The 16,958-nt window shown below is 35.8% G+C and overlaps 1 protein-coding gene across 8 annotated transcripts in view; it reads right to left on the bottom strand.

The window, feature by feature from the left end:
* CEP126 (centrosomal protein 126) overlaps positions 1 to 16,958 on the bottom strand; it is a 71,005-nt gene that overhangs the window by 29,770 nt on the left and 24,277 nt on the right. For 6 of the 8 annotated variants that reach the window (XR_011440426.1, XR_002809029.2, XR_011440425.1 and 3 more), the window contains exons 3-5: positions 12,311 to 12,456; positions 7,253 to 7,364; positions 254 to 452 (exon numbers count right to left, since the gene is read on the bottom strand). Coding sequence is in view for 2 of the 8 variants with exons in the window: in XM_014741343.3 (XP_014596829.2) it covers positions 254 to 452; positions 7,253 to 7,364; positions 12,311 to 12,456 (457 nt within the window). In the remaining 6 variants the exon portion in view is untranslated. Of the gene's footprint in view, positions 1 to 253; positions 453 to 1,622; positions 1,705 to 7,252; positions 7,365 to 12,310; positions 12,457 to 16,958 lie in introns of those variants that run through there. The other 2 variants (XR_011440428.1, XR_011440429.1) reach the window with 2 other exon arrangements.

Below are 16,958 nucleotides of genomic sequence, written 5' to 3'. Positions count from 1 at the left end.
AGGAAATAACAGTCATAAAGCATATTTTTCTAAGCATGAATGATGGAAAAAAATAGAGGAAGCAGAGAGAAAAATGAGTAAAAGGGAAAAACTAAAAAATTATTTCTCTTGTATCTGTGATGAATTTTTACTGATTCATCCACATCCTAACCTTGGCTAATGGCATACATGTCTTTAGTGGAGAACACAGCAAAAATGGGACAGAATTATTACCAGATATTAAAATATTAATAAAATATTTATAGTTTCATACTTGCAAACTGCTTAGATGCTGATCTTCTAGGAGTTTCTGAGTTTCCTCCAGTTTAAGCTGGAACACATCTTTGTTAGCAGTCAAGTTTGCCCTGCTGTTTTCCTTCATTTCTTTATCACAATTGATTTTGGATAAGAGATGTTTCTGATGCTTCTGATCATTTTTTGACAATGATGAAAGCAAGGCATTATTTATAGCTCTGTGAACCATACATAAAAAATGTTTAGTACATTTAAATAAACTTCTTTATATATATATTACATTCAGGTAATATGTGTGTGTATATGTCCAGATAATCACATATAAGGATATTGGAGAAATATATAGACATATTAGAATGGGAATTAAGGCAGTCAACAATAGAATAAAAATGTTTGTGGGATTATAGTGCCAATAAAGCACTCCACCTCCATGTAGGAATTATTCATGACTTTGATTATTAAGTCCTATTCCTTTATTGTTTGGGATAAATGTAGAAGGAATTCCTACAGATGTATAGAGTCAGTCCTCAGTTCTTTAAGAGCATTCCTATCTGGATAACAATATGCTGCATTACCCATTAGTTCAGAGGCCAGTGTCATGGCTAGTAGGCATTCCTTTAATGCTAATAGAATTAGTTGAAGATTCAAGCAGACAGAAAATAGAAAATTTGCTTGTCAGGAATTTCCATCTACTTTACTAGGTTTGGGAGCTTGGATCTTGTTCCATGGAGGAGAGTGTACATATTTGTTCTCAGGTGTACCACAAACATAAGCATGGTTTTCATGCCACAGAAGGGATACATTTAATGCAGAGTCTACTTTTAGTGTGCAAAAGTGCCACCCAAAAATTATCAGTGGATGACATCAGCTTCTATTAAAATTTTGCATCTTCTGGAAACTTATAGCATGTTACATTTCAGTGTATGTACAAAGTGAAAAGCAAAGAACAAAGGAAGATTTGCAGGGCAGGGTGGATGGGGATGAGGTATATCAAATAGCTGACTAGGGCCTTAGTGTGAATCCCAAGTGCATTTACTCCCAATTCATTTGAATTATTCCCAATTCAATGAGGATGAAAATATTTTGGAAGGTGACACATGGCCACATGTGACGTATACCTATCTCCAATACCCATATATATCTTTATTTGGACAGACTGAAATAGTCAAGGTCAATGATTACTAGATTCCTGACTATCCTTTTGAGACCACAAGGAGATCAGGGAGGGCAAGAAGGTATTTAACACAAGTTCCTGAACACTGAGAGGATGTTTCTCTCTCTTCCTTTTAGGCTTTCCTACTCTTACATAGTCCTTTTCCCTTCAATCACCCTTCCCAAACAAAATATTGCTAAATCTACAAAATATCTAATAAACTCAATTTATTTACCTTTAAAGTTGTCGTCTCTCAACTTTTTCTTCTCTAGTTCTTTCTTCTCTACTCCACTTGCTTCTCTTCTCTTCTCTACTTTCTTCCCCCAGTGAGGAGGATTGAAGGGATGGATAGGAATAAAAGGAGATGGGGAGGTAGAAAGAGAGGGAGAGTGAAGCATGGGGGGAAAGGAAGAAGAAATCATAAAGGAAGAAGATACAGGAGGAATTGTAGGGGGAAAATCTAAATATGTTGGGGGCAACCACGGAGAGGGAGCTGATTGCAAAGGAGCGGAAAAAAGAGGGATAGATGAAGGAGGTAAAAATGGAGAAGTAGAAGAGGAAGGTGAAGAGGAGGAAAGAATGGATGAAGAGGAAGAAGCCTGTATAGAGGGTGAAGAAGAGGATGTGGAAGTAGAAAGAGACAGAGACAAAGAAGAGGATGGAGAATGACAGGGAGGTGGACAGGAGAGAACTGAGGCAGATGGATGGTCTACAAAGGCCTGGGGCAGATTTGACAATGTTGTGATTTGTGGAACAGATTGCTGGTCTGACTGAAAAGTATCTAAACTAGCAGGATGTTCAGGCAACGGAGTGATATAAGAAAGAGTGGGGACTGGTTGATGAGGGGGATGACTGAACAAACAGGAAGGCTTCAAAACAGGGAGAGCTTCCAAAGGGGTTGGGGAAACAACCAGTCGAGCTGGAAGGGAACGACGAACAAGGGCAGGCATTAGAGTGGCTGGGGTAGAACGCTGTGCTGGAAGGAAATGTTTGGGTCTAAAAGTTTTGTAAAATAACTTGCTCTGTGAGTCAGAATCAGGAGTGATTGGAGAACTTTGGGGTGGGTGGGGTAGATGGTCAGGTGGGCCAGAAGGAACTGGGGTTGGTAGACGAGGGAGACTGCTAGAAAAGCTGGAAGTAACTGGGGCTGGAGGGCGAGGAAGATATTTGACTGGGGAGGACAGTAACGGGGCTGGTAAAAAGGTCTTTGGAAGAGCAGAGGGGACAGAGGGAGGGATAGGCAGGGTACGGGGCTGGCGGGTAGGAGAAACAGTTGGATAGCTAGGAAGAATTTGGGAATGGTGGGATAGCAATGGGGCCCGTGAAGGAGATAGCTGATCAGGTAAGTAGGGGCCAGGTGTGGAGACAGCTGGACAGGCAGGAATGGATCTGCACAGGTGGAAAAGCATTTGGACAGGCAGGTAGAAAGACAGCCTTATTAAGATGGTTGTTTAGTTTATTGGGCTGCCTCTAGGCTTTTGATTCGTATTTTTTTTGGCCTGAGGGTCCATGCATGATGTTCTTCTTTTCAACCAGTGTCCTCTCACATGGGCTGAGAAATGTACATAGCTTATTTAGGTTCCCCTTTTCTCATTCCTTGCTCTTAAAATATTTTCACCTTTCAGAAGCCTGATAGTCATACAGATAATGAATATGGTCCAGAAAATCTGGTTTGAAGTACTAGTACAAAAGTCAAATAGAGGTCAAATAAATCACTGCTCAGCTCTGGCCAGATTTCTCAGGGTAGCACGTAGTTCAGGATCAATTGTCTCACCACAAATTACATGGATATTGGAGATAGATATCTAACATCACCACCTTAAAGCATAAAAATTTAATATGGCAGGAAATATAGCTTCTTTTACTCTACATCTACCAGAAGGGTCAAGTATATTATCCTTGTGATAAGGATTTGGTTGCAACGGAAGGCCGATTACTTACATTTTTAGTGTTAGTCCTTTATTAATATTCTTATATTTCATTATTTCCTAAAGCTGCTTCTACTTTCATATGGACATTTCATATGGACAAAATTCTCTGATTTTTCTTGAGGCTTAAGCAGTGAGTGCCCTCGATTTTTTCAAACATTTTTTTTCTTTTTTAGATTATCACATTACCAACATCTTGTTATTTTTATCTACCATTAATATTTTCCACATTAGAACAATCATTTATGAGTACTGATATACTTCTACTTCCTTGGAAGCTTCCCATTTCTTGGCATTATTTTATTCTTTAACACATTTTAGGCTTATACTCCACAGAAAATGTATTTTTAATGTGACAATAGCTTATCAATATTTGTAGCTTAATTATATTTTCAATAAATAGCACATATAAATATTTCTATTCGCCTAATACCTGATCTTTAATATTCCAAGATTTCATGTTTGTACAGCATTTTATAGTTTACAAAGCATTTTCACACATTATTTAATATTGTTAGTTACCTGTGGACAGAAGCTCAATTTTGGAGTAAGTGAACCATAGTGTTCTCTCTACATATTGTATACATTTGTCGTTTTCCAAATACATAACACTTATATGTGTGTACGTGTACGTATACCCAGACAGATATAGGTACCATGACATCACAGTCATAATAGTATATTGCAATAACAAATAAAAACTATGTATTCTAGTTTAGAAAGGAGGTCATTTCTCACAAAACAAAGATGACGTATGTTATTTAAGGTCCTATCACAGATTTGGTATAATGACAATAATATATTTGTTTGCTATAGAGAAATCAAAGTTATTATGACACTTTATCTCTTCTAAGACTTCAAGGAACTATACACTGTTGAACAAAAAAAGTCCATCCTTTCATTCATAGTACAAAGAGTTGTTTTTTTTTCACTGAGGAAGATTCCACACCTCTTTGCTTGAGGAAGATTGTCCCTGAACTAACATCCCTGCCAGGCTTCCTCTATTTTGTATATGGGATGCCACCACTGCATGGCCTGATGAGCAATGTATAGGTCCGCGCTTGGGATCTGAACTTGTGAACTTCGGGCTGCTGAAGTGGAGCCTGGGAACTTAACCACTATACCACCCTGCTGGCCCCCAAAGTGCTCTTTTAATTGAAAATATCTGATAACACAAAGGATAACAACTGCTACACAGAAAAAAAACCTGAGGGTGAAGAAAGCCTGTATACAAAAACGTAAATTACTTCTATACTAAATGATTTGGAAATTTTTGTCCCTCAACTCCCCCTGGACCCTAAAAGGGATTGTATTTACAATACTATAGGCCTGAACATGCCTAAACCCAACCGAGGCTTCATTAGACAATTCATACTCATCCTTTAAGGCTTCTTTCCAACTTTAAATTTTGTACTTCTTTATCACTTTGCTAATATTTCTGTAACAGCCTTCATTACCTAGTATTACATGTGTATTATAATGTAAATATCATTATATGGTATTATAATGTAACTGCGTGGTATTATAGTTTAATGTAATGTAAACCTTCTTGGGCAAAGGGCTATGTCTCATTCATAGGTGTAAACAGTGCTAATCAATGCCCGGTACAGAATAGGTACTTAAGACACTTCACATTTTTATCCTCCTCTGCTTTTCTAGACTGCAATTCTGTTACTCATCAGTTTGACATCCATACTTAAACATGATAAGATCTATTCCATCTTAAGGGAAAAAGCCATATCTTTGCCCCACATTCCCCCTGGCTATTGTTCTATCTCTCTTTTTCTTTCACAGACAAGCTATACTTGTTATCTTTACTTTCTTGCTCTCCATTTCTTTTCAACTCTCTGCAATCTCTTTTCTGTCTCCATCCCTCCACTGAGATTGCTCTGACAAAAGTCACCTGTATGATATTTTTGTTGTGAAATATAGTGGACACATTGCTTCTGTGCTGGATATTCTCTCTGCCCCTCCAGATTCACATTCCACACTTCTCCACTTATCTCTGCTGGCAGAGACTGAATGATCCCTTGCCTTTTGATTTATGGCTAAGTTTGGAAAGCACTAGCAAGAGATGGGAGGGTGACAGAAGAAAGAGGTTTTTGATAATTATTCCTCTGGCTTCCTCTCTGCTGGGCTTGCTGTAGCAGTGGCAATGTTCCTCTACCAGGACCACAGGTCCTGTCCAGGAGCCCTCTTCTAGAGCTACAGCTCTTTTCTGTTCAGGTCTGTGGTGGTAATACTGGCTGTGTTGTCAGTTCCGGGGGTGCTTCACCATCCTTTGTTGGCTTCCCAGTTCCTCTATTAAACCACTTTTCAGTCACCCTTTTTAACTGTGCCACCTGTTTCCTACCAGGATCCTGACTCATACAACTTTTTATGTTACTAACTCCCAAGAAGCCATTTGGTCTCTATAAGCTGGTTTTTTTCCACAAAACTCTATAATTCCTTAGTTTCCGTGATACCACCTCTCCTAGTCTTATACCAAACATGTGTTCTTATTTGCAGGCTTCTCTTTTTCCCCATTTCCTTAAATGTTGTTCTTCAGTGTTCTATCCTAGTCCTGTCATCACAGTACATATTCTCCATGGCTAATCTCATCCATTGTGTTGATTTCAAAATATTTTAAGCCTAGATCTCTCTCTCGAGCTCTAGATCCATATAAGTTCAATTACATACATTGAGATAGCCTCCTGTTTTGTTCTTTTTCAATCCATTTATGCACATTTGTTCACAATGGAATGATATGTTAAAAAAGAAAAGTTGATGTTATTATCCATCTGCTTAAAATCCTTCATTGACTTCTCTTAAACTCTCAGGATAAAGTTTATATTCCTTAGCATACAGATGCATTTACCTCTCCAATCTCATATCTAGCCAAGCTATTGGTGTTTTGCATTCTATCATTCAGCCATACTCTTACTCCTAAAACACATCATTCCTTCTTTACTCTAGGCTTTGCACATGCTCACCCCTCTGTCTGGAATACCATGTATCCACTTGTTTCATGATAAACTCTTATTTTCTTCAAAGCTTTGCTGAAGAGTCTTCTTTTCCATGAGGTCTTTCCTGAACTATAATTAAGACTGACAGGATGAATTTAATTGTTCTTAGCTCTGATCAAGGCAACTATTGGCCACAAATATTCTAAAAATGGAAGTATTTTAGTAAATAACATTATGTACAGGTAAAATATTAACATAATTTATGTCTGAATTGTAGATATCTTTATATAAATAAATATCAAATATTATCATTACTCATTTGGTACTATTCTATACTTTTTAAAGCATTATTTCCCCTCTCTCCTAGATTATACACTAGGGATTGTATTTTACAATATTATACTTCTCCATATCCCCTTGACGATGCCTGATCTAGTGCTAAGCATGTAGTAGCTTCAATAAGCATTTATAATAAATAAATGGAAAACAGAGGATGTCAGAGGTACTCTATGGTGGGTTGGTCCATCCTATTGCTTCTAGATGATTCATTTAAACTGATCTGGTGAGGAACTAGGAGACACTGCAGCTTTTTCAAGAGATCCAGGAAAGATTTTCAGTTAGGAAAAACCATTTCTATGATGAAGCTACTCCTTTTACCTAAATGTATGTCATTAAAATTCAACACAATTTTTTCCTCTTGGGAAAGATGAATAACCAATATCAATATTTTAAAATGGTTTTGATGATAGTTTCCATAGAAAATTATTCAACATAGGCAGCATTGTAATACCGAAGACAACAATTAGAATTTTGTCTTATTCTTGAAGCAATTTATATTCCACTCTACCTCAACTTAATCTGTGAAAATAAAATAGTAAACTTTAAAACAGAGGTGAGGAGTAACTAATGAAAAAACCTACAAACTCAGCAACTATAAAGCTATTTAATTATTATACATTAATAAGTACACATAATAATCATAAATTACTCACCTCCAGTTTATTGTTGATCTGTGGGAAGAGGGAAGGATTACTTCTGATTTTAAGTTAGATTCCTGAATTTGTTTGAGGGCCTCTTCTAATGGAGGAACTGGTTTTTGAAAAACTAAGGATAATAAAGAAAGATCAAATAGTACAGAATCACTTCATCTTCCATGATCTCTTTATAAATTTAATTGATCAATGATAAAATACTACTTTAAAACTTTTTAAAAAAGAAAACATTTTTTTAAAATAGTGTAAATATTTTAAATTTAGACATAAAATTCCCCAAAGAGAAATTGTTACCTCAAAATTCTCATCACCAATTTTAAGAATATTTATCTAGAAAAAAGAAACTTGATAAATGTCCAGATTCTTTATTTTGGCATGCAAAACCCACTATATTTGATCTCATACTTTCATACATTTCTGACAAAATTTATAAATATTCTTATGAGAAAAGGGGAAGATATAAAAAGACCAACTAATATTTACTGAGCTCTTACTGTTAGAGACATATTTTTAAGCACTTTTTAAGTATTAACTAATTTAATCCTCATTACAGCCTATGGGCAGATGCTATTTGAATCTCCAATTTGCAACTGAGGAAACTGAGGCACAGAGAAGGTAGGAAACTTGTTCAAGGTCATACATTATATGGACACTCATCCACTTACTACTCTGCACAACCTCTAATCCAACCCTACCTCCCAAAGGCATCCACGTTCCCAAAGTCTTTCACTTTGCTCTTTGGTACTCAACATACTCTATTTCCCCTACTTCTCTAAATATTTTTTTCACCTTCTTGTTCGAGTTGAAACACATCTGTCTTTTAAGGATATTGCTTTTCCTGTAGCCTTCATAAGTGGAGACATTATTTTCTTCCCATCACATGCTACAAATAACTGAAGGCCTGAAGGTAGGGTAGGTGACTTTAGTTCTCCATTGACACCTCTGAACTGTCTTTCCTCCTTTCTCCTTGAAAAAACCCATATGTCATCAGACTTTCCACTATTACAATGTTTGTTATTTACCTTAAAATATTTAAGCAAAACAGTATATTATGTATGGTTAGTTCAAACTGACGTCTAGAGACAGCCCGTTTCTCTAATCAAGGGGCAATGGCATAATATACTAGTGAAGAATGCACAGTTATTGGATGGTTTGCTGGATATTCTAATCATAAAGGACCAATCCTCTTGAGGCAGATACTATTAGGCTTTATATATTGATTGTCTTCCTAATTAGCATACTTAACATCTAAAACCCTCACCATTTCTTGTCTACCAAAGAGAACTTAAAACTAATTTTAAAACTAACTGAGGTCAATTTACAACCACTGCTTCTTGTTGCTGTTATCTAATGACCTCCCAGTCACTACCTCTCATTCACTGATGATAATTTAAGCCTACATTTTTTGAGTACTTACTGTGTATTAGGGCTTTATTATCTCATTTAATCCACGAGCTCCAACCTTTCCACTTCTTTTACTCTAATATTCTCACTCCAACAATTTTATGACCTCATTGAAATCCCCAATCTGTTGTCCTTCTTTGTAGCAAGGGGAAAGGTCAGCTATCATTCATACTTGGTGAACTTTTAGTTTAACTCTCACAATTTGGGAATAAACTAACAGACAAATAAATAGTTGTCTTTCACAACTTTGTTCTTGCTCTTCATCCAGAGCATTGAATTTTCTTAAAATATTAATTTAATATTTTGTATATGTAATATATTCATATTCAGAAATCAAAAAACAAATATGATACACATTTGGAAGTCTTGCTTTCACTGGTCATTTGTGCATTCTTTCACTGTTTCTTTAAGTGAATACAAACAAATATAAATATATATTCTAATTTTCCCCTTGTCTTACATAGAAGGCAGAGTATTATGCATACTGATCTGGACCTTGTTTTTACACTTAACAATATATGCTAGCAATCAGGGATATATCGAGGTTGCATGGGAGTATAAGGCCTATACAATTTGGAGGACCTTATTAAGAAAAAATAATGCAAAATTACTATTATAAAATTAGATTTAGGGGCCAAGACAGTGAGGGCTCCGGAAACTTAAACCTCATTAGCTTCATCTAAATCTACCTGCTAGTGATCTTTCCATATCAGTCCATAGAGCGTTTCCCCAATATTGTTTTAAAGTTGTATAATATTCCATTGGGTGGATGTCTGTGTCATTTGTTTTCACGGAAACTCCTGACTTTTTCTACCTAGACTCTTGGTAGTCAGCACCCTCTTTGGGGCAAATAATACTCAGGATTGGTGACTACTTCTCCAAGGCACTCAACCCAATTGACCACATCTTCATTCTTAAAACTACCTTCTCTTTTGCTTTCTTATTCATTATTTTCTTTGTTTGCTTTTGTTTCCCCTCCTGCTTTCTTCATAACTACTTCTCAAAATCCAGTTTTACCTTTTCTTGCTCAACCTATAGTAAATACTAGTATGCCTTAAGGTTTTATTTTAGGCCTTGTCCTCAATCTGTGGTCTATATTCTGTTATTTAGCTTATCTTTCCCATGGCTTCATTTATCAACTACATATCTATTCATTATTGACTCTTAAATATATATTTCTATTTCATATCTTTTTGTTAAGTCTTAGACCCATATTTCTAGTTGCTGATTTGATTTCTCCATTTGGATGAGCCCTGGGAGGCTCAAAATAGATGCATTTAAAACCTAATAAATGATCTTTGACACCTCTAACCTAATTCTATTCCTTTATTTGTAACCTTGACTAATATCATCATCCACCAAAATAATTAATTCATTAAAAAAGTATTTATTGAGTGCTAAAAATGTGTGAGGCTCTCTGCTAAGTCCTAGGGACACTGTTCTCCTCTTAGCCTTCTTCCACCACTCTTCATCAATTAGTTACTGAATCCTATTGATTATTTCTCGTGGATATATTACCTCTTATCGCCATATCCAGTGCCATGTTTTAATTTTGCAGCTTAATACCTCTTGTCACAAAGACTGAAATAGACTCCTACCAGTTTAATTAGTTTGTTTCTACTTCAATCTATGTTCCTTGTTGTAACTATAATTATCTTTCTAACAAACAAATCTAATTACAGCAGAGACCTCTAGTTTCTTACCTAACATACATTTTTCCTTTCCTTCTTGTCAAGAGAGCCTATATTGTTGGGGTGGCAGTATAGCCACATTAAATACATTTTTTTTTTTTCAGTTTCCCTTGTACATGGAGTTGGCAATTAGATATAAGCAGATAGATGGGTGCCTCTAGGAAAACAATTTAAAGGGAGCTCAAAGGTATACCCTTTTGTCCTTTACATTTCTTCCTTCTTCCTGCCTACAACACTGACATGATCATTGGAGCTCCACCAGCTACCATATGACCATGAGAGTGAGGAAACAAATGACATGCTAAGGATGGTTGAGCTGAGAGGAGAAGGAGTCTGGGTTCCCAGTCACATTGCATAATCATCAAACCAGCTTTTGACTCCCTAAATCTGGACTCTCATATGAGAGAAAAATAAACTCTTATCATGTTTAAGCTATTGTTATTTTTAGCAGTGTTACTAGCTGCCCTTACTTACAGTAAGATCTCTTAATAACACAGTAATGGCTTGCTTTCCAGTTAAAAAACTTTAAGTATTGCATTTTGGATAAAGACGAAATTCCTAGCATGTCATATAAAGCTCCTTGAGGATTTGTTCCAACTTATTTTTCTAGTCTTATGTCAATTTTTCTTCTATTTTTCCCATGATATGCTTTGGATACACTGAATACAGAATTTGTTTGCAAAAGCTGTTCTGGAATTCTTTTTTTTTTATGAGGAAGATTGACCCTGAGCTAACATCTGTTGCCAATCTTCCTCTTTTTGCTTGAGAAAGACTGGCCCTGAGCTAACATCTGTGCCCATCTTCCTCTACTTTATATGTGGGATGGCTGCCACAGCATGGCTTGCCAAGTGCTGTGTAGGTCCACACCTGGGATCCAAACTGGCGAACCCCAGGCCACCAAAGTGGAACGTGTGAACTTAACCACTGTGCCACCTGGCTGGCCCTTCAATCTTCTATTATGTATGTGGAATGCTTGTCATGCCACAGCCTGGCCAAACCCTGTCATGCCAAACCCTGGGCCGCTGAAGCAGAGGGTGCAAACTTAACCACTATACCAGCAGGCCGGCCTCCTGGAATGTTTTTAAATTTTCTCTTTGCATCTCAAAATGCTCATTCTTTAAGATTCAAATTAAGTCATTTTTCCAGAGATGATGTCCCTGTATAGGTTTACTCTTCTTTCCTATGTGCTCTCACAGTACTTTACACATTCTGCTACCATAGCAATTATCATTATATTTATTGACATTAATTGTTTATATTACTCTCATCTCCAAAATAAGATCTTTTTTGTGAGATGTTTAATTGTAGAGCATAATTAGATTTTTCTGTATCTCAGCTTAACCCAGGGCTAAGTACTACATAGTACAATATATGTTAGCTTAATACATAAAAGTTCTGCCTCTCCTTTTTCTTTCTGAAGCTTTGATGTTTTGTTGTTAATTCTGTGTTACTCTTTATGGTTTAAAAATCAAAGATGTGATGCCAAAGAATTGACCACAATCATATTTAAATTCTTAGTTAGTTCCAGGTCTTAGATTGTTGGATTATATCACTCTGTAGACTTTCTTTTTATTTTGCCAGTCTCTCAAATATGAAATCAAAATGTGAATAAAATGCCATAATGAATGTGACACTGATTTAAGGAAACTAAATGTTAAATTTTCTTTTTATTAAGATACTTACTAAATCATTTTACAAATATAAAACATTGTAAGGCATATGAAACAGAATCAAACTTGTGAGCATTCAGAATTTACTAATAGAGTCAACAAAATATTCTCCAAATTAAACCTAAATCAAATTACAGTTTTTCATTTGGCTAAAGTCCTCTGACTCAAAAGGCATATTGGCCTTTTTAGTTTGAATTTCCATTTTGTTTCTTAATTTATCATTTTATTGTCTACTCAAGTTGAATGTGAGTATAACTTTCATTTTTGTTCTCATATTGTTGAAATTAAGGCACCTGCTCTCCTTCGCTGTGAAAGAGGAATATGGGCACGTTGGAATTTTTCAGTAACTTCTTCAAACTTTTGTTTTCTTTGTTGAAGTATTTGTTCTCTGATTTGGTGTTCTCTTTCCTCTTGTTCTTTTCGTTTCTCTTCAAAAGCTCTATATTTAAAACATAAAGTAGATAGAATTAGGCAATAAGTTTTTAAAAATCTCAACACAGATAATAGTTTCAAAACTATGCATTTATTATATAACAGTATTTTCATATTTCAAAAGTTTACTTACTTAGAAACAATGAATTTTAAATTAAAAAACCAAAAGGCCCTTGGCTAAGAATTTAAATATCTTGTAATGGTAGTTTCAGAATCTTATCCAGGTCTTTTGCAACTAGGAGAAGGCTCTGTTATGAGACTCTCTAATTTCTGGCAGGCCTGTACACGTTTCCACCTCCTAAGCACTGCCGTGGAAAAATTCTTTTCTAAAAATCTATATTATTGGTAGCAATGTGAAGAACTAATTCATTGGTGAAAGAAGCAGCCTTGTAAATTATTGGGCTGTAAGGAGAATACTGTATATTTCTCTTTTTCTTTTAGACCAAAAGTTTAAAATTGGCTGTCATGTTAAGTCTAAACTGTGCTAGTAATTCTGACAGTTTACATAAAAGTCTTTATTCTCAATTTTTCTTGAAAATATGGAAGATTTGGCAGACTTGGACTCAGTCACACATGGCTACAAACACCTGCCCATAATCCTTACCATTCCCTATTTTTAACTTTCGCATTTCATTTATTTCTGATTGCTCCTAGGTATTTGAGTTTATGCTCTCTAGTTTAAACTGTTTCAAATAATTAATTTTGTCTGTAGAAAATACGTGTGCATGTGTGTGTGATTCAATAATTATCTGATGGACAATATTAAAAATGAAAAGGCAAGCTCGCAACTCACTGGTAGAGAAACCTCAAAGTGACCTCTTTGGAATGCATGGGGTTGGGGGGTGGTTGGTTAAGAACACTTTAAGATCTTTAGTGCACAGGTGAATAGTAACCATCCTTCGAAAGACCTCCACTGGCTGGATCATTATTCTAGTCTAAACAACTTAGATTTAGGGAACTATACTTCTGGGCAGTAGGGCTATAGAGCTCCAAGTAGTTCAGCCCCTGGGGTAGGTAGGAGATAGTGGTGTAGTGTCACAGGTGGGAGAGAGAATTTTTATCTCCCAAAATAATTTCCTTCAAGAATCCCCTTAGGTCAAGACCAGGAAGCCTGTTTTCACCACTTGATTCGACATAGTAGTAGAAATCCTAGTCAGAGAAATTAGGCAAGAAAAATAAATAAAAAGTATCCAAATTGGAAAGGAAAAAGTAAGATCATGTCTGTTCACAGATGATGTAATATTATATGTAAGTAACCCTAAAGATTCCACAAAACACTATTAGAGTAAATAAACAAATTCAGCAAAGTTGCAGGATACAAAATCAACATACAAAAGTAAGTTGCGTCTATATGCTAACAACGAACAATCTGGAAAAGAAATTAAGAAAACAATTCCATTTACAATAACATCAAAAAGAATAAAGTTCTTAGGAATAAACTTAACCCAAGAGGTAAAAGACTTTTCGCCTGAAACACTGATGAAAGAAATTTAAGAAGACACAAATAAATGGAAAGACATCCCATGTTATGGAAGACTTAATATTGTTAAGATGTCAACATTACCCAAAGTGACAATCCTTATCAAAATCTCAATGATGTGTTTTACAGAAATAGAGAAATCTATCCAAAAATTCATATAAAATCTCAATGGACCCCAAATAGCCAAAAGAATCTTGAAAAAGAACAAAGATGGAGCTCTCACAGTTCCTGATTTAAAACTTACTAGAAATCTATGGTAATAAAAGCAGTGTAGTACTGGCACAAAGGCCAGTGGAGTAGATTAGAGAGCCCAGAAATAAACTCTTTCATGGTCAAATGATTTTCCACAAACGTGTCAAAACCTTGTGTCCCTGGGGAAAGAAGAATCTTTTCAGCAAATGGGGTTGGGAAAACTGGATGTTCACATGCAAAAGAATGGAGTTGATCCTTATCTTACAGAATATATAAAAATTAACTCAAAGTGGATCAAAGACCTAAACATAAGAGCTAAAACTATAAAACTCTTAGAAAAAAACAGAAGAAAGCTTCACTGGATTTGGCAATGATTTCTTGGATATGACACCAAAAACACAGGCAGCAAAAGAAAAAATAAATTTGACTTCATCAAAATTAAAAACTTTTATGCATCAAAGAACACTATCAATAGTGAAAAGGCAACCCAGGGAATGGGAGAAAATATTTGCAAATCATATATCTGATAAAATAGTGATATTAAGAATATATAAAGAACTCCTACAATGCAATAACAACAAAAATAACCTGATTAAACCATGGGACAAGGACTTTAATAGACATTTCTCCAAAAAAGATATACTAATGCCAATAAGCACAAGAACAGATGCTCAGCAACACTAATTATTAGGAAAATGCAAATCAAAACCACAATGAGATACCACTCTACACCTATCAGGATGGCTATTATAGAAAATCTGGAAAATTACAACTGTTGGCAAGGATGTAGAGAAATGAAAACTCTTATGTTTTGTTGGTGGGAATGTAAAATGAGCAGCTTCTGTAGGAAACGGTATGGTGATTCTTCAAAAAATTACACAGAATTACCATATGATTACCATATGATCCAGCAATTCCACTTTTGGGAATTTACTCAAAAGAAGTGAAATCAGAGGCTCAAAGAGATATTCATATACTCATGTTCACAGCAGCATGATTCACAATAGCCAAAAGGTGGAAGCAACTCAAGTGACCAATGACAGAAGAATGGATAATCAAAATGTGGCATATACACACAATGGAATATTACCCAGCCTTAAAAGGAAGGAAATTTTGACATGTGATACAACATCGATGCACTATGAAGATATTCTGCTAAGTAAAATAAGCCTGTCACAAAATGACAAATATTGTATGATTCCACTTATATGACGTACGTAGAATAGTCTAATTCATAGAGATAGAAAGTACAACGTGGTTGCCAGGGGCTGGAGGGAGTGAGGGTATGGGGAGTTAGTGTTTAATGGGTACAGAATTTTTGTTGGGGAAGAAGAAAAAGTTCCCCAGATGGGGATGGATGATGGTAATGGTTGCACAACAATATGAATGTACTTAATGCCACAACTATACACTCAAAAATGTTTAAAATGGTAAATTTAATGTTATGTATATTTTACACAACAAAAAATAAGAATCTCCCCAGGTCCTTGATATTGAGGATGTTTTTTCAACTTTGTGTACTGTACAATACGAATGCAGCTTTAAGCTCCTTTGTCTAACCAGATTCAACCCCTAAGCTCTTCCATACTAAGACATAATTTATTAGCACTGTCTACTGGAAATAAAATGTAAGTTGTATATGTAATTTTACATTTTCTAGTAGCCACATTAAAAAAAGGGGAAGAAATTAATTTCAATATTTTCTTTCTTTCTTTCTTTATTTTTGATGAAGATTAGCCCTGAGCTAACATCTGCCACCAATCCTCCTCTTTTTGCTGAGGAAGACTGGCCCTGAGCTAACATCTGTGCCCATATTTCCCTACTTTATATGTGGGACTCCTTCCACAGCATGGCTTGATAAGGTGTGTAGGTCCGCACCCGGGATCCAAACCAGCAAATCCCAGGCCACCAAAGCGGAACATGAAAACTTAACTGCTGAGCCACCTTGCTGGCCCTTCAATATTTTATTTAACTTAATATATCCAAAATATTATCATTTCAACGTGTATCAATATAAAAAGTATTGGAGTTTTTTCTATCCTTTTTCATACTAAGTATATTTTTACATCTGAATTTGGGCCAGTTACATTTTAAGTGCTCAATAGACACATGAGACTGATGGTTATCTTAATAGACTAGAACCTCTGCTGATAGGCAGTGTGACTTTTCTGAAGGCGGAAGGACTTTTGTAGACAGGCAAAGACTTGAGGACAAGGGATACAGGTTAGAAACTAGGAGGGTCTTTAAAGGGATAAATTTAACTTCTTAAGTAGTTTTCCCTTAGACCATAGGAAAACACATAGTTATTTAATTTTACAAAATTTTTCTGTTTTTAAATAGAGTTTCCTTTAATTACTCTAATCCAGTAGCTATCAACCTGGGACTTTTATCCTTCCCCAGGATGGCTTGGGAAAAACTGTGGAGGAGTTTTGATTGTCACAATTATTGGGGTGGGCTACAAGATTTTAGTTCCCGAAGACCAAGAACGCTAAATGTCATATAATGCATTGGACAATTCCATACAAAAAAGAATTGTTCTACTCCAAATACTTTCACCCAGAAATCTTTCAATAAAGTGTGATACATCACTGCAGCCTTGTGTGGTGGAATCCTGGAGAATGGTGGACCTGTTAGGTATTTAGACTCTGTTGCCATGCACGCAGACTGTACAGCATATCAAGGGGGCTACCTCCAAAAATTATTGGCAATAACCAGCAGCAGGCCTCAACAAAATTGGCGATACCTAGGGTCAATTTATATGGAGAAATAATACTAGGTGAACAATTATGGTGGGAAGTAAGATAAACACCTACTTCCCTATTCCTAACCCCAATTTC

The sequence above is a fragment of the Equus caballus genome, chromosome 7 (assembly GCF_041296265.1).
Source record: "Equus caballus isolate H_3958 breed thoroughbred chromosome 7, TB-T2T, whole genome shotgun sequence".
Classification (NCBI taxonomy): Eukaryota; Metazoa; Chordata; class Mammalia; order Perissodactyla; family Equidae; genus Equus; species Equus caballus.
The sequence above is the reverse complement of the archived record's forward strand: the minus strand, read 5'-3'. Positions and strand labels throughout refer to the sequence as shown.